Here is a 26,903-nt window from a genome sequence, read left to right as displayed (position 1 = left end):
GTTCTACTTTGGTTTGTTTTTATTTTTTTTTTGGTTTTAGATATTTGATTGTTTTAATAATCTGGGATTTTTTCTTTGTTGACTAAACTACACTCTTTAAGGTATTATCACCTACAACATCTATCGGTCAATAAAACATTTCAATGAACATTTCCGAAGTTGACAGAACATTGTTGAATTCAACAAATGTGTATAATGCAAGTAATGGAGAGTATCATGTTAATCAAAATTTGAACAGAACCTATATTCATAATTCAAAGCATCACAAGCTAATAGAAACTCCTCAAGGATTGAAAGTGGTTATTGATAAGAAGGCAAATGATTTGGATAAAGTTTTTTATGCTAGAGGAAAAGTTGTACCGCCTGATGAATTATTGGATATGATGAAGCTTGATAGTATAAAAATACCCATGAAACTAAGGGAAGAGTTTAAAGAGGACACTAAATTGCCAGACTCAGATTTGTTGAAAGTGATCCATTACTTTGTTAGTAAGAAGTTGGGAGAGCAGACGAGTAAAGGCGATACAAACAAAATGGTGCAGTCTATGGATGAGACTGCTCTAATTGCAATGGGGTTATTAATAGAGTCATGGTGCGAGGAGTTGATCACTGATGAGACAGCAAGACATTTTCTCACAACACACAAGGATGACCCAACTATTTTACTCTCTGATGAAGAAAGTGACTCTAAGGTGAATAATGAGGATGTACAATATGAACACGAAGAATAATTGTTAATAATGAAAGAGAAAAGGTATACTATTACTTTAAGAAAGAATATTGTTAAATTTCAAACTAATATACAAACCACTTATTCGTCATTAATTTTTTGTTCGACCTCGGGAGTTTCTTGCTCTGTATTTTCAGCAGTGGCAGAGATCTCTGTTTGATCGTTTGCTTGTTGTTTGGCAGCTTCAACTTGGTCTTGATGAGCTTTTTCTTTACCATGATCTTTGGCACTGGTTTCAATATCAAAAACACGATTCAACAACTCATGTGTGTCCTTCTTATTCACCATCAAATTGACATTTGATTTGCCTCTCCATAATGGTAATAGTAAATTCTCTAATCCCTCGTTGCTTCTGTCAACAGTTAAGAACAAACAGCCTTCGGTAACATTGGTTATTTTCTCTGAGAATTCTGGGTCAACCCCGGATTCTTTAATCTCTTCGATCTTGGGGAATCCTTCTTTCATTAAACGCTCTAACAATTTAAGGTTACATTTGACATGTCTTTTTTCGTCAACGAAATGCTCTATTGTGTGCAAAGATTCAGTTTGGATTCTCCAACCACAAGGACCAACATCATTCCTTTGTGCAACAAATAATTTAATCCCTCCATGAACTAATTTCAATTTTTGTTTCTCAATAGTTAAAATATCTTTGATAATTGGTGATGTGTAATAAATGGTTCTTAATGGTTCACCAGTTGAGTTTCTAACCAATGCACAGTCTTTTGGGAAAGAGTCACTAAAACCATAAAACGAATAACATTTTTGCAATTCAGAATTGCTTGGATCCAAAAATATAAAAGGTTCCTCATTGGCATCACGAGGTAATCTTCCTGATTTTGATGACAGATCTGGTTGGGTTGAAGAGGTGTTTTCACTTTTTTGTTTCTTTGGTTCGTTTTCTTCTGAATCGCTCTCATCTGCTTTTCTCTTATTGCCATCAGCTTCGGCATCAACATCGGCTACAGGATTGATTTTTTCAAAAACAGTAATGAAAAATCCACCGGTATTTTGCATATGTGGATAAACTCTAACACAATTTTCTAAATGAAATTTCTCTGCCTCTTCTTTAGTAGGTGGGAAGGCAGTTTCTGGTACATCCTCGGCACCTGGTTCACGTAATTCCATATCTTTCCCATAAACCTTCCAATCAGAAACACCAGCACGTCTCTTTAAACCAGGCAATTCGTTGTCAACGTTAACTAATCGAATTTGGTCACCCCATTTTCTCAATGCCGAGGCAACAATGGCTTCATTTTCAATTGGAGACAAAGAACAAGTCGAGTAAACTAATCTTCCTCCTTTTTTCAATAATTGCAATCCACGATTTAAAATCAATTCCTGTACATTGTGTAATCCAAGTGCATTACCAACTCTGAAATCTTTCCACACGTTTAAGTTCTTTCTCATGGTTGCGTCACCAGAACAAGGAACATCACACAAAATACGGTCAAATTTCAAGTCTTGAGAAGAGTTGTTCAATCTTATTCTAGGAAATAAAGTTGCATCATGGTTAACAACCAAAAAGTTTGGTGAATTTAATCTTTTCACCTGATGGACCAACATATGGGAACGTTTATAATCGGAATCGTTAGCCAAAACAAATCCAGTTGGCAATTTCTTTTCATCTTCTGCATGCAAGGCTTCAATCAATTGGGCAGTTTTAGATCCTGGTGCAGCACACATATCCAACACATAATGATGTGGCTTGACATCTAATAACAAAGGTGGAATCATACTAACAGCTTCTTGTCGAGAAATGTTCCCCACTTCAGTCTCAACAACCAAAAATCTTTGAGTCTTTGCATACTCTTTCTGTTTTTTAATCACATTCTTTGACACATCTATTTGCCAACCTAAATTGTCAGGGTAGAATTCAATATTCTTAGGTGTTATGTCAACCCCATCAAACGTCTTCCCTTTCAATTGGCTGACATGACGATCAAGAAAAATATTTCTGATCTCTTCAGCATGTTTTCTGGAACCTGTTATTCTAAAGGTCATTGGTAAATTTGTTTGACAGGCTTTTTTAAAGTCATCCCATTCTGACTCTGGAATCAAATTCAATGACTTATAATATGTTTCCCAATTAGCATTCTCTCTGACAATATCACTCCAACTGGCATCATTGGCTGGTCTTTTTCCAAACCCTTTAGAAGAGTCTCTGTTATTTCTTTTCTTGAAATGTTTTTTTGCCATTTTGGAATAGTTTCTGGTTAACATGTAATGAAAAAAAAAAAATAAAACACATACAGAAATAAATATGAATATTTTTTTAATGAGCTTGGTTACAGAGGGAAAAAAAAAAATTTGCTTCTGTTTAGACTCATCTCCTACAAATGATAATAAAATATTTTCCTACGAAGAAATGCGACAAACTCAATTGTTTATCTGAAGAGAGAAGAAATACAGTGTTGGTTTGTACTAGTGAAGTTGTCCTCTCATAATAAACATGAATTATATATATATATATATTCAGATTTGAAACCAAATTTATAGATAAATGTAATCTCTTCTGACTAACATCAATAGAATAACCTAGGCTTTGAGGGACTCTTTTACAAGAGTTTGGAAAACTGAATGCAAAATCATGATAGCTTGATAACGCTAGTTGATAAAACGACAACTACATATTTTAAATGTATCAGTTTCTTTGTCCTAAACCTAAAGACATCATTTCCATGAATAAATAATAACGTTTGCATTGGCCTATATCAAATTATATCTAAATATGGAAAATATGACTACTTCCTGGCTTCTCGGTATTTGGCAAGATAAATTTTTAAAACTTCGGCGTAATTCTCAAAACCCAAATCGTACATTGAATATAATATATCTTCACCATTGATGGTTTTTCTTTTTTCTTTTAAACATTTATCACTTGCTTCACTTGTTATGAACGATATGAACTCGGAAACACATTCTTGCATACATTCCTTAGCATCTTTTGAAACTTTTGCTGTTGGTGGTAAGGTATTTTTCATTATTCTAGCAACATTTGCTATTGGTAACCAACGGTCTTGCTCCCTCAACTCTATATCTCTTGCGTTTTGTTGATTCATAATATTCTTATTTTAACCTGGATTATGTAGTTACTTCTAATGGTGCTTAGCTTTCGTTGCCAGAATAACTTTCACAAACTGATCCTTGATGCTGTTAAAGGAACTACTGAATTGCCCATATTTTTTTTTTGGGGATATTCATATTGTTGTTAAACTTCTTCCTTCTCTCCATACTTTTATGTCGTATGATTATGCGAGATAATCTTATAGCACGACTTTTTTTTTGGCGTTTGTTTGTTTCTCCAGAAAAAAACTTGAAAAAAAAAACTGTTGTACATCAGCTTAAACGAAACAAAACTATCAAATCGGCAACGAGGGAATTGTCATTAACACAAGATCGGCCCATATGTCGGTATCAAGTAGTAAACAGCCTGGAAATGATGCCAATGATGCGAATCTGTCAGTTAAAGGTGTCAGCCACTTGATAATTGTGCAGATTATAGCCAAGTTGCTCACTTTTGTTTTGAATCAATTGATAATCAGGTACTTATCTCCATCAATTATTGGCGTGACTACATATTTGGAATTCATTTGTTCGACAATACTATTTTTCAGTCGAGAATCAATCAGATTGTCCGTGCAAAGAGTTCGCAACAATCTGGATAATAAGGACTATGTTGCTCAAAAGGTGGTTAATTTTGGAATTTTGGCAATAGCATTTGCATTCCCTATTTTCATGGTTATTGGGTATTGGCAACTCAATTACTCACTGGTTATGGACAAGTTATTTGTGTCACCATTTTATAAACCGGTTATTGTCTTGTTTGTGGCCCTGGTTATTTTGGAATTGCTTGTTGAGCCTATATACTGTTTGTACCAATTCCAATTAGATTTTGGTAAGCGGTCAAAGTTCGAAGGGTCGGCAATTTTCGTTAAATGTATAGTTTCGGTTTTGTCGATTTTACTTGCTAGACAATATTTTGTCGATCAGAAGTTTGAAGGTGTGGCGATTTGTGCCTTTGCCTTGGCTCAATTCAGTTATTCATTAACTTTATTTGCATGTTACTTGATGTCATTTAGATTTGAGTTTCAGAATAATAAGATAAATTACAACTTAGTGAAACTAAAAGACGAGAATGCAAGAGAATTTTATTTTGAACAGGACACTTTAACTATTGTCAAGGGGTTTTTTGTGCAAATGATCTTCAAACAATTTCTAACGGAAGGTGATAAATTACTAATCAGTCATCTCTGCACAATTGAGGAACAAGGTATGTATGCAGTTATGGCCAATTATGGCTCCATAATAGCGAGATTGTTGTTTCAACCGTTGGAGGAGTCAACTCGATTAATGTTCACCAAACTCTTAAATGAGAATACACGTTCCCAGGGGGATGAGAAACCCCAAAAACTGGAATCACATAAGTGCATGCAAACATTTAATTATTTAAAGTTAATATCAATCTTTTATTTCAATTTGAGTTTGATTATTTTGTTTGCAGGTGTCACTAGTGGTCCTTATTTGCTAAAACTTTTAATGGGCGGGAGAGCTTCAAACTGGGAAAGTACAGACATATTTAAGCTTTTCCCGCAATATGTTGTGTATCTTCCGTTTCTTGCCTTTAATGGAATTTTGGAAGCTTTATTTTCGAGCATGGCAACTAATTCAGACTTGAAGAACTTTTCAAAATTTATGACATTAATTACCATCTTGGTGTTAATATTTCTGTACTTGCTTATTGATGTTTTGAATTTAAGAATATCTGGTTTAATTTTGGCAAACGTATTCAACATGAGTTCAAGAATAGGGTATTGTTACTTTAAGATTTCAAAATTCTATTCGAAAGAAAATGTGAAAGTCTCTTTTGTTGATATCGTCAGATACAGCTGTCCATCTATTTTGATTACCTCGATAATATGGATTATTCAGCTTTTCATAATAGGAAAAAATACCACTAATTTTGTACAGTTAATCCTAAATGCTTGTTTTTCATTTGTGTTGGTAATAATATTGATGGTTATGGAAAGGAAAAACTCGAAAAAGCCGTTTGAAAAAGTCACAAATAAGTTTATGAAACCTAAATTAGACTAGGTAGCAACTGGTATTATTAATGCACATTTTTAAATAATTACGATGGTTCTTCAACTATCAGTAGATTATGATTTTAATGAGAAAAATTGAGCCAAACCAAAAAAAAAATAGAGTTGCAACACTAGATACCGCACTATTTATCAACAAACAAGGTGCCATCCGGATTCGCCTCCACCACGATTAGCATTACTGTGCTGAATTGCTTCCCTCCAGTGGTTATGCTAAACATTACCAGAACTTGAAAGACACTGATTACTCTAGCGTTCAGAATTCAATTCGCAGGGATCGAGCCGGACACTTTGCTCTTAAATTTTCAACAAACAGCAGGTACGCGAACAGCGCGCTTCCGCTAAAAGCCATCACAGCCAACAATTGGCGAAATAATTTTTTCCTATATAATAAGACTTGTACATATTTACATTAACACCGTTTGGCCATTTACTTGAGATATATATTTTCTCAATAATGTTCATCTGCTTAATACTCTTTCATGCATAAAATTGTGATTGGTCTTGAGGTCACAAGCTTGTTTTAGAGGATTTTTTTAGAAACAATTATTGAAGGTTTGAGGTGATAATCTTTTTAGGTTAAATTTTCTACCAAATCGTAATGAAACTTCCTAGCTGAACCAAATATCTAGGTTTGAATAAAAATAACTTTCTCCAAAGCCCAAACAAGGCCAGAGCATACAATCACATACACTATAACTAATGCTAAGTGTAGTCAATTAAAACAAAGAAACCATATAGAGGATTTAGGTTGATATGGCTTACGAGCATCGAATCCATAAAACAGAACAAAAAAAAAAAAAAAAAAAAAAAAGATGACATAAACTGCAACTCATCAATAACTTATAACTATGTCTATTCTCGAACTACTGAAGGAAATTGACAAGCTAGCTAAGATTATAAATGAAAAAAACAAGGAGCTAGAAACTTTACAAAAGAATTATGATTCGAAACTACATACTATCAATAAATACATCGAGTCCATCAGTCCATCCACAACAGGCACTGTACCAGAAGAACAACTAATAAATGCGATATCCAAACCTATTGAATGCCCACATTGTCATCAAAAGTTATGGGATAATCAAGAGAAATCTACGTTTTTGTTAATTCCAAAGCAAAAGATAGACACAAAGTTTGATACCACAGTTGCAGTCCGAGATGAACAGCCTCAACAATTGACAACCTCAACTACCAGTAATAAGCAGAAAAAGAAAACAAATATAGTTTGCTCATATTGTAAAATGACTGGTCACACTAGAGCCAAGTGTCGTAAAAGATTGAACACTCCTGTGTAAGTTTCCATTTTCTGGATATTACTTCAGGTGTTTACGTATTGAGCTGAAAAGACAAAACAAAACAATACAATACAAAAAAAAAATCAAACGGGATTGGTAATATACATTTAAATAATAATACATTTGTAGACCTATAATTATTTACTTGCTTGAACCATAGCCTCTATACTCAGTTTTAATGTTAGTAAAAAAAAATCAATTAATAGCACTTATAATGCTAAAAAATATATTTGTAAACATACCTCTCCTTGATGCATCTTGTAATAAGGTACAGTCAACACTATTTGGATTCATATGGACGTAGCGCACATTGGATCCTCTTATGAATAAATTCTTCACAGCACCTAAGTAAGGGTATCGTTGTCCATTTGTACAAGTTATATTATCTAATTTCAAGTTCAAAAATTGATCCACTGATTTTAAAGTACCTTTGATTTCAATATCATTCTTTAACTCCACAGTCACTTCTTGATCGACTAATGTCTTGAAAAAACTAAAAAATAACATTAATGTATGTATATATGAATGTGTAGATATAAAGATAGCGGATGATTTGTGTCTAATATTTCTTCAAGCTTGGAAAGATTGTAACTACATGCAAACTGTTATGGTGAGATATCGTTCTCTCTTTTTTTTTTTTTCACTCAGTTTTGCTTTTCCTTGTGTTTGAATTTTTTGCATTTCGAACACTACTTCTGTTTGCACAATCTCTGCATGTTGAACACTTTTGCCATGATAAAATCTAGTAATTCCAATCAAAACAGTTTTCTAGTGTTGTCTGAGAATGTGATCCATTACTAAGCTGTCATTACATCAGAAGGTGTCACATACTTAGAAACGATATCTAAATCACTCTCGTCATCCTCAACACCATCTTCAAATATTTTATACGCAAGATTTGCAGCTTGTTTTCTATGGTTAAAAAATTCATTTGAAAATGTTTTCTGACACCCGACTATCATGTTGTCTGGATTTTGTAAATATTTTGTTCTAGCTTTCATTAAGAAATAGCTTGGCTCAAGCAGTTCTGGGTCTGATTCCTGTTCAAGCAATCCTGGTGTAGGGCCTGGACTTGAATATATATTTACGTCAGGAAACCCACCTTGCAATTCAAGTTTCGAATGTTCTTCAAAATCCAACTTACTGCAATCCAACCAGTTACTGGCTGTGGCTTCGCTCAGCATTATGGTGTTTATAGTATAAGAATCCATACTATCATAGCTTTTTAAGATCTCAAAGTTTTCTTTATTCTTGTAAAGATTGTCCATTATGGAAAGTTCGCCTAGGTCTCGTGATTCAGGGTAAACAGTGTACTTGTCATTCGCAGTAGTTGTCAAAAAAGATTGCACATCTTCTTCACACTCTGTATTTTGAGACTGCTCAATTCCTTCTCCTCGACTATTATACGAAGAAGGTGAGCGACCTCTAATTATCAAGGATGGTGTATTAGATATTGCTATTATGGCATAGGTGTTCTCCCCACTTAAAGCAGCTAGGAGTTGGATTTGCAATATAAACCGTTTTTTCTCAGTAATGGATTGCTTTTTGCAGTTTATTGCCGAAGAAAACTGAATTCTTTCATATTTTACAACTTTAACATAGTCTTTGTTTTTATCATAATTGTTTAGAATTGACCCACTTTGTAATATCGGTAAAGTCTTATAGTCTTGGAAAAATAACGAATCAAACTGTCTGATTTTGGAAATCTTTCGTATATTTGAACCTTCTTTCACAACAATGTGACTGGGAATAGATCCCGTGATTACAGGAACAATGGGAGGTTCAGAGATTGGCCCACGATCTCTTTTTGCGGTGTGTTGAATCAAACTAATCTCTGTATTGTCTTGGACTGATTTGCTAACTAATCTAATAGCAAACTGTTTGACTTGATATTCTTTTTCCCCAGACACAATAAAAAATCCATTCTTCGGTAAAATAGATTTATTGATCTCATACTCTTCAAATGAAAATGAGGCAACTACAGAGAAATAGTTCCGCTTATATCCCACCCATTCATTGTTTGTCAAATCAAAACCTCTATCAATACGTGCATTCAAAACAGGAACAATTTTTTGATGTGATTCTTTTATAAATAATTGAGATACCTGAATAGTATCTTGAAAAGGGGGACCTACTTTAAATTGTAATCCTGATCTAGGAGCAACTTTTGATTTGGAATTCAAAAGTTCCAATACAGAATCAGACTTGAAATCAAGGTTACAAGCTTTATTCTTTGATTTTTGTTTCCTATGGAAGGAGAGGTTAGTCATGAACAATAGCCGCCCTTATAATTCAGTGGATAAGCAACCCTCTAAAACAAAAAAAAAATAAATAAAAGTAAAGAAAAAAAAAGGAAGATCCCAAAAATATAATGAATAGAGGATATTATCTATAAAATGTTCCAATCTACTTTGTGTATTTTTGCAGTCAAAATAGGAAAAAAAAAATATTTGGTAACAACTTTTTAACAGCAAGATTTGTTTCTAAGAAGAATAAGCTTGAATAATATATATAGACACATTAAGACCATTCTCAATTAGGTATGATATTTGACGTTGTTTATTTTGCAACAACAATTTTATTTTATGAACAAAAGTGGTAGCACTTGGAGAACTTTTTAATAGAGTGAGATCTGCGCTTATATGAAGTCTCATATAAAAAGTTCTCAACTAAACTTTCAGTCCTCATCTCAAAGAGAAAAAAAAAAAGAGTGCAGATGAGAAGACAAATTGTCTTTTTTTTTTTTCATATTTTTCCACAAAACTTCAACTTGCTTTTCTTTTTTAAATCCTCAGTTGTACATTAATCAGATTGTTCACATGGGTAAAAAAGCAATTGATGCACGTATTCCTGCCTTGATACGTAATGGCGTTCAAGAAAAGCAAAGATCTTTTTTCATCATTGTGGGTGATAAAGCTCGTAATCAATTACCAAACTTGCATTATTTGATGATGAGTGCTGATTTGAAGATGAATAAGTCAGTATTATGGGCATACAAGAAAAAATTATTAGGCTTCACCTCCCACAGACAGAAGCGTGAAGCAAAAATTAAGAAAGACATAAAGCGTGGAATTAGAGAAGTCAACGAACAAGATCCTTTTGAAGCATTTATATCTAATCAACATATCAGATATGTTTACTATAAAGAAACTGAAAAAATCTTGGGTAACACTTACGGAATGTGTATTCTACAAGATTTTGAAGCCATCACCCCTAATTTGTTGGCTAGAACAATTGAAACAGTCGAAGGTGGTGGATTAGTTGTTATCTTGCTCAAGAATATGACATCATTGAAGCAGTTATATACTATGTCCATGGATATACATTCAAGATACAGAACTGAAGCACATGATGATGTTGTTGCCAGATTCAATGAAAGATTCTTACTTTCTTTAGGGTCTTGCGAAAATTGTTTAGTTGTTGATGATGAATTGAATGTCTTACCTATTTCAGGGGGCAAACATGTTAAACCATTGCCACCTAAAGACGACGACGAATTGACTCCTAATGCCAAGGAATTAAAGGAGTTGAAAGAGAGTCTTGCTGACGTACAACCTGCTGGGTCATTAGTGGCCTTGTCCAAAACTATAAATCAAGCACAAGCAATTTTGACTTTTATTGATGTCATCTCAGAAAAGACATTGAGAAATACAGTCACATTAACTGCAGGAAGAGGTCGTGGTAAATCTGCTGCTTTAGGTATTGCTATTGCTGCAGCTATTTCCCATGGATATTCCAATATTTTTGTTACTTCACCATCACCTGAAAACTTGAAGACATTGTTTGAATTTATTTTCAAAGGTTTTGATGCATTAGGATATACCGAACATATGGATTATGACATTATTCAGTCTACTAATCCATCTTTCAACAAAGCTATTGTCAGAGTTGATGTTAAAAGAGAACACAGACAAACGATTCAGTACATTTCTCCAAATGATAGTCATGTTTTAGGACAAGCAGAATTATTGATTATCGATGAAGCAGCAGCCATACCACTTCCAATCGTGAAAAAATTGATGGGGCCCTATTTGATTTTTATGGCTTCTACCATTAATGGGTATGAAGGTACTGGAAGATCATTATCATTGAAATTGATTCAACAATTGAGAACTCAGTCCAATAATGCAACACCTTCAGAAACTACCGTGGTATCCAGAGATAAGAAATCCAATGAAATTACTGGAGCTTTGACTAGAACATTGAAAGAAGTTGTATTGGATGAGCCTATTAGATATGCACCAGGCGACCCTATTGAAAAATGGTTAAATAAATTGCTTTGTCTTGATGTTTCATTATCTAAAAATGCCAAGTTTGCAACAAAGGGCACTCCACATCCATCTCAGTGTCAACTTTTCTATGTAAATAGAGATACTTTGTTCTCCTATCACCCTGTCTCTGAAGCATTCTTACAAAAGATGATGGCATTGTATGTTGCTTCTCATTACAAAAATTCACCTAATGATTTACAATTGATGAGTGATGCTCCAGCACATCAGTTATTCGTGTTGTTACCTCCAATAGAGGCAGGTGATAATAGAGTACCTGACCCATTGTGTGTTATTCAATTAGCATTGGAGGGTGAAATATCCAAAGAAAGTGTAAGAAAATCTTTATCTCGTGGACAAAGAGCCGGAGGGGATTTGATACCTTGGTTAATCTCACAACAATTCCAAGACGAAGAATTTGCCTCATTGTCAGGTGCAAGAGTTGTTAGAATCGCTACAAACCCCGAATACTCTGGTATGGGTTATGGGTCTAGAGCAATGGAATTATTGAGGGACTATTACTCCGGTAAGTTTACCGATATCAGTGAATCCACCGAATTGAATGATCACACAATTACAAGAGTCACTGATAGCGAATTGGCCAACGCATCACTAAAAGATGAAATTAAGTTGAGAGACGTTAAGACATTACCTCCGTTGTTATTGAAATTATCAGAAAAAGCCCCTTACTACTTGCACTACTTGGGTGTCTCTTATGGTTTCACGTCTCAATTACACAAATTCTGGAAGAAAGCAGGGTTCACTCCAGTTTATTTGAGACAAACACCTAATGAATTAACTGGGGAACATACTTCGGTTGTTATAAGTGTTTTACCAGGAAGAGAAGATAAATGGTTACATGAATTCTCGAAAGATTTCCACAAAAGATTTTTGAGTTTGTTATCATATGAATTCAAAAAATTCCAGGCTTCCCAAGCTTTAAGCATTATTGAAGCTGCAGAGCAAGGCGAAGGTGATGAAACTACTAGTCAAAAATTAACCAAAGAACAATTAGATCTGTTGTTGTCTCCATTTGATTTAAAGAGATTGGACTCGTATGCCAATAATTTATTGGATTATCATGTAATTGTTGATATGTTACCACTAATCTCCCAATTGTTTTTTTCAAAAAAAACTGGGCAAGATATCAGTTTATCATCAGTTCAATCTGCCATTTTATTGGCTATTGGGTTGCAGCATAAAGACATGGACCAGATAGCAAAAGAGTTGAACTTACCAACGAACCAAGCCATGGCAATGTTTGCTAAAATTATTCGTAAATTCTCAACCTATTTCAGAAAAGTTCTCAGTAAAGCAATTGAAGAAAGTATGCCAGATTTAGAAGATGAGAATGTCGACGCCATGAATGGTAAGGAAACGGAACAAATCGATTATAAAGCCATTGAGCAGAAATTGCAAGATGACTTGGAAGAGGCTGGTGATGAGGCAATAAAAGAAATGAGAGAAAAACAACGTGAATTGATTAATGCTCTTAATTTAGATAAATATGCTATTGCAGAAGATGCTGAATGGGATGAAAAATCAATGGATAAAGCTACTAAGGGAAAAGGTAATGTTGTTAGTATTAAGAGTGGGAAAAGGAAATCTAAAGAAAATGCTAATGATATTTATGAGAAAGAAATGAAAGCAGTTAAGAAATCAAAGAAATCAAAAAAATAAAAGGTGAATAGGAAGTTAGTTTAGTCAAATATTATTAATTTGTTATAAACGTTTTTAGCTCTATCTGACGACAAAACAAAAAGAAAGAATTTTATCTAGTATCTATATGGTTACATTTTATGTTGCTTTCTACCCCCTTCCTAAAAGCTGCGAGACTACTTAATATACTCATAGTCTATAAGTGATTAATAATTGATGATAATGACGTCTCTACTAGTGCATAAAGACTAGTGCTGTCATTATTATCCACATCAACTAGATCATACTTTTCAACAATTGACTGTTCCAATTCATTGCTGTCTACCTTCTCCCCCTGATACAAATATGCGTGACTCTTGACATACGCTGGCCACACAATTTTCGAAAAGTAATTAGGAGGATCAACCCAAAATCCCTCTGCAGTAGTATAACCTTTTCTGGCTTCTCTTCTGGACTTCAAAGTATCGAAAGGCGCATGAAAGAACAATTTTATATCAAATAACTTAATAATACTGGGATCATGGAATAACATAAACCCATCCACAAAAACTATTCTCTTTTTGCCAAACTTGTGACTCTTATCTTCAATCTCTTTTGCAAAATGAGTTTCTTCTTGCTTCAGTAACTTCAAATCTGCTTCACTTGGCTCTATTGAATTGATACTTGTAAATACACCCTTTCTTATATTCTGAAGACATTCTCTAAATCTATCAAAGTCTATGGCTTCCGGGCAATCCCAATTTTGATATCCGGTCTCTGGATCAATGGGGATATTGGAATCTGTAAAGTAAAAGTCATCCAAATGTATTAGAACAGAGCTAGGAATTAATAGCTTGAGTGCTTTTGCAACAGTAGTTTTACCAGAAGATGACGCACCACCAAGGGCCACTAAAATGACCTGTTCTTCACTACCAGTAGTAGTCATTTTAGAAAAAAGGGGGGGGGGGGAGGAGGGAAAACTAAAACAAAAAGCAATGAGATATTGAAGAAAGGTGGAGTTCAACAGAATTAGAACTAAAAAATTTGTTGAGGTGAAAAACCAAGAAAAAGTTCAATTTATTATCAGCATTTTCATATTGTTAATTCTTTTTTTTTTTGTATTTTTTGTAATTTCCGTCCAGAAGAAAAATTGGAATCACTTTTCCACACCAAGTAATGGTTAGTACGCATTATTCTAGTGCGATGATAAGGAAATGTGATATATCAACTGCATAATAAATGGTGCTCCACCAAGTTTTTCTTTTTCATATACATTCAACAATAGGAATTTCACATAAAGAAACTAAAAAAAATGGATCATTCATTCACTAGCCTTTTATGAAAGGGATACAATTCAATATCACTAAAAGTTGCCATGATTTGTTAAAGTAATACCATAGAAACTAATGTTGGATCAAAGAAATAAACAAAGAGTGAATAACAACTCAGCTGTAGATCTTTTGGTTAACTCCGGAAAATTTTTTAATTTGGCATTTTGAAACAGTAGTACATAGAACATCTCATAACTTATTTTCTTTGATATTGTATTATAATATGTTGTCTTATTGAATATATCTTCAATTTGGCTTATGGTCCTGTTGTTTGCTTTTATCAGTAGCGGCACAAATGCATACAGCACATTGCGATATACAATTTTCTTATTTGAAATAGCCTCAATGCCTAATGTCCGATGGTTAATCGGACTGGAATTAATAATTTCGACTTGGTGAAGCAAATTTAATAAAGAATTTGTGGTCACTTTGTAAATTCTCGTGCAACTTATTTATGTACATCAATGTAACGAGTGGTAAATATTTTGTACCTCCACATCAAGACTAACAAAGGACGAAAAAAAAAATAATCAGGTTCAATCTTATAACCAAATTGAGTAATTATTCATTCAGATACTGTGTAACTTATTTTTTTTTTCATAAAAGAATTTTTATTTTTAATCGGAATAGAATCTTCTTGTAGATATATTCAATATATACAAATGCGCCTTTGATGTTTGAGGAGAGTATTATGAATAGATCATTTTACAGATTCTGCTGTAAACAATGATCAACAAATCGAAAATGTTGGTTCAAAGTTGCCAGCACAATTGGGTCTACAGACATATCAAACCAACTACCCCTGAATAAATAATGGTATACAGACCACACCATATACAAACCAGACTTTTCTTGCTCCTTACAAGGGGGATGAAACAAAGAAAACAAGCTATTTCAATGAAACATTCAAAAAAAAAAAAAGAAACGAAAAAAGCACAGTTATAATACAAACCTACTTACCTGTGTTTGATACCAATCTACAAGAAAGTAAAATAGTCTTTAATGTTTAGATCAGGTTTGTTGTATGTGCTTTTTGTTTTTAGAAAATTTTGGATCTGCTTTGCATGGGTTGATAATAACAGAAAATTAAATTTCCTTTTTTCGCAGCTATTTTTTTTTAGTTAAATTACTCAAATAGGAAATCTTCATCTTCGCATATAAACCATTTATTCAAAACTAGAGTACAAAAATGAAGCTATCAAAATCTTTTCAAGTACCTTTACCACATTAAGTTAATTGCTAAAAACAGCCCTAATATGTCGTTTGTTAAAAATGTATATAACTGATTTATATCCCCCCTTTTCATTTTTTTTAAATATAACACATGAAATAATTTCAAGGGCGACAATAAATTTAAAATAATATCCTTCTTCCGTGCATTTCTTTAACAGTTTACTACAAGTTTTACTTTGGCTTTTCAAAATTTTTCTTTTAATCACTAATAAAAAAAGAATAAATTCCTAAATATTTAAATAAATAAAAGAAAAAAAATTGTCATTCGCTTGTTCGTCTTAGTTTCTTAACAAATTCAAATAGTTCATAGTTACTACTGGCCAGCTTGGTAAGCAAAGAAACAACCTTCAGACAGCTTTAGTTGTTTTCAATATTGTATGCTGCATTATCTTTCATTTCACAAACAGTCAAAGTGTTATCTGTCGCTAATCTTGTAATGAGTGCTACTCCAACCAGAGAGTTGGATCAGCATACGAAATCTTCACCAACCAAAGCATCCCAGCCAAAGTCTTTTCATGCAATTACTACACCATCCCCTACTGATTCGGAGTCAATTACCAAAGAAAAAAAGCCATCACCATCTAACCCCGAATTTGTATCCAACTGGAAGAATTTTAATGTTGGTGACACCAAATACATTCATCACGGTCACCTGTCACTGATAGCTTCATCAGCATTGAAAAGCGAAACCAAAGCAAAACCTGATAAACTTTCAAGTCCTATTACCAAAGTATCTTCTAACAAAATTATAATAGACAAAACTATCTCAAACATGTTAGGGCTTTCTGAAGAAACAATTGAAGAGAAATCAATTTGGCCATACAAGATGGAAACATTAAATGGAATCATTAGTCTTAAAATTGAAGAAGAAAAAACTAAACAAGAAAACATAAAGAAGGATTTGGCAAACACTGCAATTGAGTTGCTTACGTTGGCAAAATCATTAAATGTTCCTGGAGAACTAATTTCATACTTATTCATATCCGATTCGGTGACAAGCAATAGTTTAAATGCCACTATTTCTAAAATCCGCAATGAAACCCACCAGCTGTTTCTCAAAGATCTATCGGAAAAATCGAAAATGGATTCAATTATTGGCATCAAAAGAAAGCATTCTAGTACTAGCATAAAGAGCAGCGGCAGTGCACTTGTGTCCCCCTTGAGGTCACCAAAAAAGCTTCCACTGGAGATTGCACATCGTCGGGTCGTTTCGGATGGAAGTGACGAAATCAGCAATAAATCAATGTCCAAAATGAGCTCACCCCCACAACCACCATCACTTCCATTACCATTACCACCCACATCAGTACATAATCAGCAACCACCACCGCAACTTTTACCATCACTGCAATTTGTCACTCATCCAGGAACTCAAAATCAACTGCAACTGCATGTACATCTGCCTTCTTTACCCCAACAATTGGTGCCACCAATGTATCCTATATTTTATACCCCTCAACAATATAACCAACAACAGTCGCAACTGACACAGCAACCACATTCACTGCCAAACACTACTCAAGATGGTAGTGGAAAGGTACAAGATTCTCCTTTTGCACAGAAATATCAAGTGGTTTATCCAGGACCTTATACTGGCGGCCCTAATTTTGTACATCAACAATACCCTTATTACGTTTCATCGTCACCAGCCCAAGCTTCACAGCAATATATTATACCACCAGTAGTGGGGCAGCCCCACCTACAACAACAACAACAACTATCAACACAACCACCTGCTCAGCCAAAACAACAACAACAACCAGTACCATCTCATCATTTTGAGTCACCTGACAAAACAACTGGCAAATCTGAGGACGATACCACACCTAATAAAAGACATAAGAATTCTAAAGGTGGTAGTATAAATTTCATGATCACTACACCCAAGAATCCACCAAAAAAAAGGTACAACAATTCATCCAGTAAATAGAGGTTTGTAATACAAAGTAATAAATAATCAGCCATATTACATTTTGCGCAGTTTGTTTTTTTCTTTTTGCAAAGTTATGTAAAAGGCGCTACCAGTTTGCACAAAAACTTGTTTATTTACCATAGTAAACGTGTTTTCTTTTTAAGCCTTGTACCAGCAAGTATATTTTAATTTTTTTGACAACTTGCAATCAGCAACCTCAATCGAATAAGGCTACAACCACGGCTTACCAAATCATCGAAATAATAAAGTAGGAGCTCAAATTAAGGGAAACAAAAACCGAATGATAACATAAAATTACATGTGTGTATTGCTCGAGATAATAATGATACTTCACCCAATGCTCACAACAGTCTTCAAAATGAGTATCTTCTTTTCCTTCATGAATTGAAGGTGAGCTTACAATGTTCTAAATTTTTTATGGAAACTCCGTTAGTCCCTGTCGAAACTGATAAGATAGGAGCATTTACCAATCAAAATATTGCCTGATTCTATACGACGACAGATCTCAGGATTTGCAAAAAAAAAAAAGAACTGGTCTTTTTTACCTTCCCCCCCCTTTTTTTTACTTCACAAAAACTACAGATACTTTTCTATAAAGAATTTGCTTATTTACTCTCACGTTCTAAAAAATGTCAGAGCTATTTTATTTCCTTTTCTTTAGGCTACTCTATATTGAAAAAAACGTGAAAATTCTGCTGGCTGTTATCAATAACTGAATCTTAAACTTGAGATTGATACTACTTTCAAATATGGATGAGTAAAACCAAGCCAAACCAAGCATACATAAAAAAAAGAAAGGTATGTTTCTCTTTTTTTTTGCCAAGAAGTAAATCGACACATATATTTTCTTGCAGAATTCAAGCAACACTTTAAAGTGTGCAATATTTCTCAGTTGAGTCACCAGACATTCATCGGAACAATATGCATCGGAAAAACTCGTTTCTAATGCATGATGCATTAAATCAACCTATATTTTCCCATAGTTTCTTTTTTTTTGCGCTCTCCTTGGTAGCAAAATACAGAAACAAAAGTATTACACTGTGTCAATGCCGTCGCGTTACTCAAAGTGGTTCCATATTAAGACATAAATCGACATATATATATACCTCTCCATCCCCCTCCTTGTTTAAGCTGAATACAATGTCATAGCATGTTTTGAATTATTTCCATTTCGTAAATCAAAAAACCATTTCTACAAAAAACCAAATATGCCAGGAAACCGAGAAGAATTTGATATCGAAAAGGTATTAAAGTCCAAGAAATTAGAAGCTATTGAAACTTCAACTGAAAAAAAAGCACCATATACCGTGTTTGAAAGCACAGATAAACTACTACTAATTATAGTTTTATCTTTGGTTGGATTCTGGAGTGCTATTTCTAGTCCAATATATTTCCCAGCTTTACCAACGCTAACAAAATATTTCAATACCACACCTTCAGTGATGAATATATCGGTTGTTGCTTACTTGATTTTCCAAGGTATTGCACCAACAATTTCATCCAACTTGGCCGATACATTTGGCCGAAGACCAGTAATATTAGGGAGTATTATTGTTTTCTGTGCCGTGTGCATTGCTATATCACAAACAAATGTGTACTGGCTATTGGCATTATTGCGTTGTTTTCAAGCTGCTGGCATTGCTCCAGTATTTGCAATAAGTTCTGGTGTTGCTGGTGATATCTGCACCCCAGCTAACCGTGGCGGTATGGTTGGTGCAGTTTCTGGTTTGCAATTAGCTGGGAACGGAATAGGTGGGTTGGTTGGTGCAGCATTGATTTCAGGGTTCCATACTTGGAGAGCTATATTTATATTTTTGGCTATCGGTGGAGGAGTCACTTTTATTTTTGCCTTTTTAGTTTTAGCAGAAACATCACGGAGAATAGTGGGGAATGGGTCCATAAGGCCCAAAAATGTGTTGAACAAAGCAGTGTTGATTTACCTTCCACATTTTAAAAACAAGATAACAAATGATTACTCAACATTGCAACCAAAGGGACCATTTGATATTTTGGGACCTTTTAAAATATTTTTCCAAAAGGAGGTGTTCTGTACTTTATTGCCACTGGGTATGCATTTTGCCGCATGGACAGTATCCTTAACTTCCCTTTCTACTGAATTAGAATCAGCAAAATATAACTATTCGGTAATGAAAGTTGGTTTAGTGTATTTGCCTCAAGGTATCGCCTGCTTCATTGGCTCTTTAATAGCTGGTCGCTGTTTGAATTGGTACTATCGCTACAGAAAGAATTTGTATGATAAACAAATGAATGACGTTCCTTTGAATGATCGCCCACCTTTTAATTTGGTTGCATCTAGACTAACATTGACTATCGTGCCCTTAGCCATGATGGTTATTGGTCTTTCAGCATTTGGTTGGTGTCTCGAATATAAAAAACCTATTATATCAATTATCATTTCCACCATTTTGATTTCCTTTTCTGCTTCTGTCATGATGTCTATTTGTACAACAATGTTAGTTGACTTGTATCCTAAACAGAGTGGTGCATCTGCTTCGTGTGTCAATTTAATGAGATGTTGGTTAGCAGCATTGTTTACTGGTGTTCTTGACAAAATAATAAGTGCATTGGGTTTAGGAGGCACATACACACTTTTAACTGGAATTTGTTTACTCACGGATCTTGGTTTGGTTTATGTTTTATACACAGCTAATCAAAGATTTGTAAACTATGTTCTGCCAAATCAAACTGCAGTAAATTCTGATGCCGAAGACTACTAATAGAGATAATTTCGATAATCAATATTATCATTGAAGACACAACCACAACCACAACAATAACAATAATAGATTTCCCATTTTTTTATTTTTACAAGCTTATAAATATTTATAGAGAAATACTTATAGAGAGTATAACCAACATATAGGTTTTGCATAATATGCCATTTTTTTAATTTTTAATGTATTTATTTCGAGTTATAAACTTTTTGGTTTTTTGCTGTAGACCCGTTGATGAATGGAATATGCCCGCAAAAATGCTAATGCGCAATAGTGATTTCTGATCTTCTATCAATCTTCAATCACATGAGATCCATTCTTCAAATCGAATAGAGAATAATAAAAAATGAGCAATACAAATCTACTAAAGGAAAAGACCACTGTTATACTAACATATTTTGAGCATAAATAACTGCCTTTAACTAGAAGATACATATCGAGTATGTACTAATTTCTTCTTTTGCTCACCTTAATTAACAAAAAGCGTGTGCCACGTTGTTTGTTGGGTTTTCAATGCATAATACTCGACACAAAATATATTTTTCGTGTGGTTGCGAAAAGAGTCTTATTGCTCGATGTGCTTGCCAGTAAAGTTAACCACTACCCCTATGGACAGTACCTACAAGTTAAAATAAATAAATAGAATGCTTAATTACAATACTATTATTCACAAAATATCACTTTATATATATATATGATAATGATACTGCATAATCTATTGACTAGCACATTGGACCCCTGGACCTCCGTGAGCTTCTTCATCTGACTCGTATGGATTACTTTGTTCCAATTTAGCTGGGACCATGGTACAGTCATCAACATCGGCATCGGCTGGGATCTTGACTTCTTTTGGTTTTGGTAAAAGACTAGCCAATTTCTTCAAGCTTTCTTCATCAGCAAAATTATTTTCTGGGAATTTGACATTGAAATGGATTATTAAATTACCTTTGTGAGTTCTGACTGGCATACCAAATCCTTCAACCATTTTAATAGATCCTGGAGCAATAACTTCACCAGCTGGAATTTCAATTCTAACCCAATCACCTGAAATGTGTTTGAAAGCAATTTCACCACCAGCCAATGCTGTAGCCAATTCAATCTCTTGTTCAATCAATAAATCATTACCTTTTCTTTGGAACACTGGGTGTGGTTTCTGAGATATAATGAATACAACATCACCAGGTGTTACTCCAGGTGTTTGATCACCTTCTCCAGCAAATGTAATATGATCTCCATCCTTCATACCAGGTTTCACATGAACTTCCAAAATCTTTCTTTCCGACTCGGTTTTTTTACCGTTACATTTCTTACAACGATCCTTTGGATCAATCAAATCACCAGTACCTTGACACTTGTCACATACAGTTTGGAATCTTTGAATCATTGGACCCATTTGCTTAGTAACAAATTTCATACCATTACCGTGACAATCAGGACATTGTGCAACCTTACCTTCTGCTCCTCCACGGCCCTTACATTCGCCACACAAGACAGTTTTGTTCAAGGCCAACTTGACAGTTTTACCCTTGTATAACTCTTCTAAGGAACAAGCAATGGAATGCTTGATGTCTTTACCTCTAGATGGACGTTGTGGACCTCCATGGAAACCACCACCAAAGAATTGGGCAAAGATGTCATCGGCATTCATACCGAAGCCTCCAGCACCTTGTCCACTCAACCCTTCTTCACCATATTGATCATATATTTCTCTTTTTTGGTCATCACTCAAAATTTCATAAGCATGAGAAAGTTCTTTAAACTTTTCAGCTGCTTCTGGGGAAGGATTTTTATCTGGATGATATTTTAAAGCAGCTTTTCTATAAGCTTTTTTCAATTCAGCATCAGATGCATTTGGTGATACCCCCAAGGCATCGTAAAACTTTGTGTCTTTAACCATTACTCTATAAATCTAATGTGCAAATAAATATGTGGGTGGATATGAAAAACAAGAAGGGAAAAAAGAAAAGATATATGGTTGGGATCTGATAAAAATATTAATAATGATTAACCAATTTAAGTTCTTTTGGACGTTTTGAATTATCAAAGGCAAAATTACCAACTTTCTCTAAACTAACGTGTTGGAAAAACAAAAAACAAAAAAAAAAAAAACTAAAAAATTTTCGCTCTCTCTTTAAAAATCATTTCTTTTTTTGGTTTCTGATTTTTGATTTTTGATGTTTGATATTCTTTTTTTTTCTCTCTCTCTCTCTCTGTCTTACAAGATAGCTTCACTATATGACAAAGGAAAAGAACTTTCTAGAACATTGTATGCAGTATACAATATACAATCCTTACTAAAAAAACATCTACACTATCATTATCCAGCATGTTCAACAATTTGAGTGACTAATTTGCCATTCACAACCTTACTAACAAATTGTTCAGGAACAGCCAATTCTTCATAATCATCATTTTCCTTTGGTGCATTGATGTTGAGTGCTGTAGTGCTACTAGTAAAAACCTGACTATCATTGTCAATGCTTTCTTGCGACAAATAGATAGTCCCTTCATCTGATTTATCAATACTCAACATTGGTACCAAACCTAAAACTTGTATACCAAACTTGTAGGATTTAATAACATCGACTCCGGAAATCAACGAATCAATGACAAGAGCCACATTCTTGGTTTCCGATACCGACACTGCATTTGCTTTACCTTTCAACTGAATGGTGACATCACTACAATTACCAATGAAAACAGATTGATGCATCTCAACTTCAATGGTAATTGGACTCAAATCGGAAATATCAGCTTTTGTAAAATTTTGAATTATCCATTTTGTACCGTCAATCAACTCCTTCTTAGCAGGCTTCTTTACTGGAGCTGAACTCACACCACCGGATAAACTAGATGGCTTCTTTGGGGGTGCTGGTTTTTTTGGTGCAACTGGTGGCTGTTTTCTTAATTCAGGGTTCTTATGCGTCATCTCAGATTTGTCGACTTTTTTTAAACCAGATGTGATGTTGGCACCTTGATTCAATTCAGCAAAAACCGCATTAATACCACCTGAAGCTGGAGATGGATTTTCACTGTCTTTTTCAGTGTCATCAAAAAACGTTGCTGGAGGTGGAGGTGGAGGTGGTGGTGGAGCTGCTCCTCCTGCAGAACCAGAAGCAGACGAAGAATTCTTAGCAGCACTCTCTGTTTGCTGAGATACAACTTCTGCAAAAGGCTTTCCTTTGGGGTTCCAAGCAACACCAGTTGTGTGATATTCTTTAACATAATTCTTCAATTCGTCAAAAACAGATAATGTTTGTTTTACCCATTCAACATGCACTTGGTCTTTGGTCTTGTATTCTTTTAAAACTCTGTCAGACCAAAATTTGACTGTATCTTTAGTATCAGTAATGTACGAGACTGGTGTAGGGATCCCAATCCAATAAAAAACGGCATTACTTTCACTGAAAGTGCTTAAATGATTGAAGAATGGAGATTTACGATTGGAATCTTTTAATTCGTTAATTTTGGTGCATTTAGCATTCATTGGTTCTAATGCCTTTGCCAAAGCTGGATCAGTCATATCTGGTTGTTGGGATTGCAATACAAGCTCCAAAAATTTCCCTTGTTCGACAAATGCCTCATAAAAATATTGGGCGGACTCCCCCACCAAGGAATCGATCTTTTTGGATGTTTCAACAAGTGGATGAACGTAGCTTTCAACAAAGTTCTCAAATTCCACAATCAATTTGGATTTTTCTACAGGAGCTTCAGAAAAAGTGGCAAATGATGTAGATTCGAGTGATTTACCATCGGAAGTTGCTTCTGACGATTCAACAGTTCTGCTTTTGGGGGTTCCCTTTTCAGTGAGAGAATCAACTCCATAGTGGTTTTTGTTTGCTTCCTCTTGGAAAATGGTAATGTCCTCAAGACGAGACGTTGCTGCCTCTAATCTTTTCAAGATTGTGATAATATTGTAACCTTGAACATTGAATTGACTCTCCTCGGTTGACATATTTTTTGAATTGTCGTTAAATTGTTGTAGTTGTTGGAAGGAACAATATGGTGTTTTGAGGGAAAAAGAAAGACGACAACAAATCGACACCGGCAACTTATACCAAAATCACCAAATCAATAAATCTCGTCAAAGAAACACGACCTTTCTATTTGTAGGAGATTTCTTACAAAGTTTGGTTTGAGTTGAGCACACAATTACGTTTTTTTTTGTTCATCTTACTCTTTACAACAACATCTTAGTTTATCGAGAGCAAATTCTTTTGAAAGTTTGTTATTACAAGTCATGGCTCCATCAAAAGTGAAACCGGAACAAGAAACATTTCCGCCGCAGGAGATACATTTACTTAAAGATGCAGTTTTTGGATCCAACCAAGTGGAACCTTTTTATCAAAACTATCAACAAGATGTTCCAATTGCCATTGATTTGGGAACCTCCAGTTTAAGAGTCGGATTAACGAACTCTCCAGAACCAAACAATATTTTTCCAGGAATAATTTCACGTTATCGAGATAGGAAAGCCATGAAGACATTAACGATTATAGGAAATGATGTCTACAGTGATTCCGCATTGAGATCAACAATCAAGACTCCTTTTGATGGACCATTAATTACAAATTGGGACTACATTGAATATATTCTAGATTATTCATTTGAACATCTTGGAGCAACAAGCGACAACGGGAAGTTGAATAATCCAATTGTGATGACCGAACCAATAACTTGTACACACAACCAACGTAAATCTATGTATGAGCTATTGTTTGAAGCGTACCAGGTTCCTAAAGTAAGTTTTGGGATTGATTCTTTATTTTCATTTTATGCAAACTCGTCTGGAAAATCGAGTGGGTTGGTCATTGGCGCAGGCAATCAACTGACAAGTATTATGCCTGTAATTAATGGCAGGGGGATATTATCCCAAGCTAAACGAATTGATTGGGGTGGCGAACAACTGCAACAATATCTATCGAAATTGTTAGCTCTCAAGTATCCATATTTCCCAAGCAAATTGAATAACTATCATACTACCAACTTATTCAAGGATTATTGTTACATTCTGGAAGACTACCAACAGGAAATTAAACATATCTTGGACATGGATGTTTTGGAAACAAAAGATGTAGTGGTACAAGCACCAGTAGAAATTAATGTGAGTACCGAGAAGAAAAAAACAGATGAAGAATTAGCCGAACAAGCTGCTAAAAGAAAAGAACAAGGTAAAAGACTACAGAAACAGGCTCAAGAAAAACGATTGGAAAAATTAGCACAGAAGCAAGAAGAATGGGAGTATTTTTCTAAATTCAAAGAAGATAATTCATCTTTATCACCAGAAGAGTTTGAAACTAAATTGATTGAAAATGGATTTGATGATCTAGAAGATTTTAAAAAGTATATGGGTTCTCTAGAAAGATCCTTGAAAAGGGCTAACCAAGGAGGAGAAGACGACCATGAAGAAGAGGAAATTGATCCATCGAGTGCTTGGCCTTTGGTCGATATACCAGACGACCAGTTGACAGCAGAACAGATTAAGGAAAAACGAAAACAAAAGCTTCACAAAGCAAATTTTGAAGCCAGAGAACGTAATAAAGAAATAAAAAGACAAGAAGAAGAAGCCAGATTGCAATTTGAAAAAGAGCAACAGGAATGGCGTGATCGTGATTTGGATGACTGGTGTACAACCAAGCGTTTAAAGTTGGCAGAGGCTATTAGCAAATACAAAGAAAAACAAAAATTATTGGAATCTTTTAAAGATAGAAAGTCTGCTGCTGCACAACAAAGAATGAAATACATTGCTGATTTAGCCAATGACGAGAATGGCTCAACTTCAACTCAATCCCGAAAAAGGAGACGTAATGCCAATGCAACAATAGACAACGATCCAAATGATACTTTTGGAGCTAACGACGAGGACTGGAACATGTATAGAGAGATAACAAATTCCAGTATTGAGGAAGAAATGGAACAAATCAACAGTGAAATTTTGAAATTAGAAGAGGAGCTTTTGTTATACGATCCAAATTTCCATCACGAGGACACTTTTGCTGCGGCATCAACGTTTGATTGGAAGAACCTGGTACTTCACAAATTCATACACGGTCCTCGCCCAAATATTACCATTGAAATGCAAGCTGAAGGGTTACTGCCAGAAGAAATTGCTACCCATCCCGAAATGATTCGTAAAAATCATCAAATGCACTTGAATGTCGAAAGAATCAGGGTTCCAGAGATATTGTTTCAGCCGAGTATTGGTGGTATTGATCAAGCTGGAATCAGTGAGATTGCTGATGATTTGTTGAATAGTAGATTGGACGGAAATTTTACATCAGGTGGCCAGTCCTACGAAATTTTGGGGGACATATTTTTGACGGGCGGATTATCACTTTTACCTGGATTCAAAAATAGAATAATGTCAGATTTTAGATCATTCCTTCCAGAGGGAGTGCCATTACATGTGAGAACAGCCAAAGACCCTATTTTGGATCCATGGCATGGTATGTACAAGTGGGCAAATAGTGAAGACAGCTCTGATGGCTATGTAACAAAAGAAGAATATGAAGAATATGGCCCTGAATATATTAAAGAACATGGACTTGGTAATGCTTGCTTAAAAGATTAAAGTTGACAAAAAAAAAAAAAAAAACGAAAAAGGAGAGGAGAAGCTGTTACAAAGAATCATTAAT

The 26,903-nt window shown here is 34.6% G+C and overlaps 14 protein-coding genes and 1 non-coding gene across 15 annotated transcripts; 7 read left to right on the top strand and 8 right to left on the bottom strand. All coding sequences in view use genetic code 12, as the record gives it.

Moving 5' to 3' along the window:
- Positions 1-143: 143 nt before the first annotated feature.
- Positions 144-731, top strand: CAALFM_CR04310CA (uncharacterized protein; the record flags this gene model as incomplete). Its single annotated transcript, XM_712289.2, has 1 exon — positions 144-731. One exon carries the CDS (start codon positions 144-146, stop codon positions 729-731), a length of 588 nt encoding a protein of 195 aa, XP_717382.1.
- Positions 732-811: 80 nt separating this feature from the next.
- On the bottom strand, positions 812-2,953 carry CAALFM_CR04300WA (tRNA (cytosine-5-)-methyltransferase; the record flags this gene model as incomplete). Its single annotated transcript, XM_712288.1, has 1 exon — positions 812-2,953. The coding sequence occupies one exon, from the start codon at positions 2,951-2,953 to the stop codon at positions 812-814; it is 2,142 nt and encodes a 713-aa protein (XP_717381.1).
- A 521-nt stretch (positions 2,954-3,474) lies between these two features.
- Positions 3,475-3,792, bottom strand: HAP31 (Hap31p; the record flags this gene model as incomplete). The annotated part of the gene is made up of 1 exon (XM_712287.1): positions 3,475-3,792. The coding sequence occupies one exon, from the start codon at positions 3,790-3,792 to the stop codon at positions 3,475-3,477; it is 318 nt and encodes a 105-aa protein (XP_717380.1).
- A 346-nt stretch (positions 3,793-4,138) lies between these two features.
- On the top strand, positions 4,139-5,824 carry CAALFM_CR04280CA (glycolipid translocation protein; the record flags this gene model as incomplete). The annotated part of the gene is made up of 1 exon (XM_712286.1): positions 4,139-5,824. One exon carries the CDS (start codon positions 4,139-4,141, stop codon positions 5,822-5,824), a length of 1,686 nt encoding a protein of 561 aa, XP_717379.1.
- Positions 5,825-5,927: 103 nt separating this feature from the next.
- SCR1 lies at positions 5,928-6,192 on the bottom strand. Its single transcript, XR_002086427.1, has one exon. It is a non-coding gene; the product is annotated as an uncharacterized ncRNA (non-coding RNA).
- Positions 6,193-6,683: 491 nt separating this feature from the next.
- On the top strand, positions 6,684-7,130 carry CAALFM_CR04270CA (uncharacterized protein; the record flags this gene model as incomplete). The annotated part of the gene is made up of 1 exon (XM_712285.2): positions 6,684-7,130. One exon carries the CDS (start codon positions 6,684-6,686, stop codon positions 7,128-7,130), a length of 447 nt encoding a protein of 148 aa, XP_717378.2.
- A 137-nt stretch (positions 7,131-7,267) lies between these two features.
- SNP3 (Sm-like protein) lies at positions 7,268-7,637 on the bottom strand (the record flags this gene model as incomplete). Its single annotated transcript, XM_019475534.1, has 2 exons — positions 7,268-7,293; positions 7,373-7,637. 2 exons carry the CDS (start codon positions 7,635-7,637, stop codon positions 7,268-7,270), a joined length of 291 nt encoding a protein of 96 aa, XP_019331079.1.
- A 290-nt stretch (positions 7,638-7,927) lies between these two features.
- On the bottom strand, positions 7,928-9,400 carry CAALFM_CR04250WA (uncharacterized protein; the record flags this gene model as incomplete). Its single annotated transcript, XM_712283.2, has 1 exon — positions 7,928-9,400. One exon carries the CDS (start codon positions 9,398-9,400, stop codon positions 7,928-7,930), a length of 1,473 nt encoding a protein of 490 aa, XP_717376.1.
- A 549-nt stretch (positions 9,401-9,949) lies between these two features.
- On the top strand, positions 9,950-13,078 carry CAALFM_CR04240CA (ribosome biosynthesis protein; the record flags this gene model as incomplete). Its single annotated transcript, XM_712282.2, has 1 exon — positions 9,950-13,078. The coding sequence occupies one exon, from the start codon at positions 9,950-9,952 to the stop codon at positions 13,076-13,078; it is 3,129 nt and encodes a 1,042-aa protein (XP_717375.1).
- Positions 13,079-13,253: 175 nt separating this feature from the next.
- On the bottom strand, positions 13,254-13,982 carry CAALFM_CR04230WA (ribosylnicotinamide kinase; the record flags this gene model as incomplete). The annotated part of the gene is made up of 1 exon (XM_712281.2): positions 13,254-13,982. The coding sequence occupies one exon, from the start codon at positions 13,980-13,982 to the stop codon at positions 13,254-13,256; it is 729 nt and encodes a 242-aa protein (XP_717374.2).
- Positions 13,983-16,036: 2,054 nt separating this feature from the next.
- Positions 16,037-17,530, top strand: CAALFM_CR04220CA (uncharacterized protein; the record flags this gene model as incomplete). The annotated part of the gene is made up of 1 exon (XM_712280.1): positions 16,037-17,530. The coding sequence occupies one exon, from the start codon at positions 16,037-16,039 to the stop codon at positions 17,528-17,530; it is 1,494 nt and encodes a 497-aa protein (XP_717373.1).
- Positions 17,531-18,741: 1,211 nt separating this feature from the next.
- Positions 18,742-20,271, top strand: QDR1 (multidrug transporter; the record flags this gene model as incomplete). The annotated part of the gene is made up of 1 exon (XM_712278.2): positions 18,742-20,271. One exon carries the CDS (start codon positions 18,742-18,744, stop codon positions 20,269-20,271), a length of 1,530 nt encoding a protein of 509 aa, XP_717371.1.
- Positions 20,272-20,983: 712 nt separating this feature from the next.
- Positions 20,984-22,165, bottom strand: YDJ1 (type I HSP40 co-chaperone; the record flags this gene model as incomplete). Its single annotated transcript, XM_712276.2, has 1 exon — positions 20,984-22,165. One exon carries the CDS (start codon positions 22,163-22,165, stop codon positions 20,984-20,986), a length of 1,182 nt encoding a protein of 393 aa, XP_717369.2.
- Positions 22,166-22,585: 420 nt separating this feature from the next.
- SRV2 (adenylate cyclase-binding protein) lies at positions 22,586-24,223 on the bottom strand (the record flags this gene model as incomplete). The annotated part of the gene is made up of 1 exon (XM_712275.2): positions 22,586-24,223. One exon carries the CDS (start codon positions 24,221-24,223, stop codon positions 22,586-22,588), a length of 1,638 nt encoding a protein of 545 aa, XP_717368.1.
- Positions 24,224-24,508: 285 nt separating this feature from the next.
- Positions 24,509-26,839, top strand: CAALFM_CR04180CA (uncharacterized protein; the record flags this gene model as incomplete). The annotated part of the gene is made up of 1 exon (XM_712274.2): positions 24,509-26,839. One exon carries the CDS (start codon positions 24,509-24,511, stop codon positions 26,837-26,839), a length of 2,331 nt encoding a protein of 776 aa, XP_717367.1.
- Between the last annotated feature and the right edge of the window lie 64 nt (positions 26,840-26,903).

Source organism: Candida albicans, chromosome R, assembly GCF_000182965.3.
Source record: "Candida albicans SC5314 chromosome R, complete sequence".
NCBI classification, from domain to species: domain Eukaryota; kingdom Fungi; phylum Ascomycota; class Pichiomycetes; order Serinales; family Debaryomycetaceae; genus Candida; species Candida albicans.
Note: the sequence above shows the minus strand (reverse complement) of the source record. Positions and strands in the feature narration are given on the sequence as shown.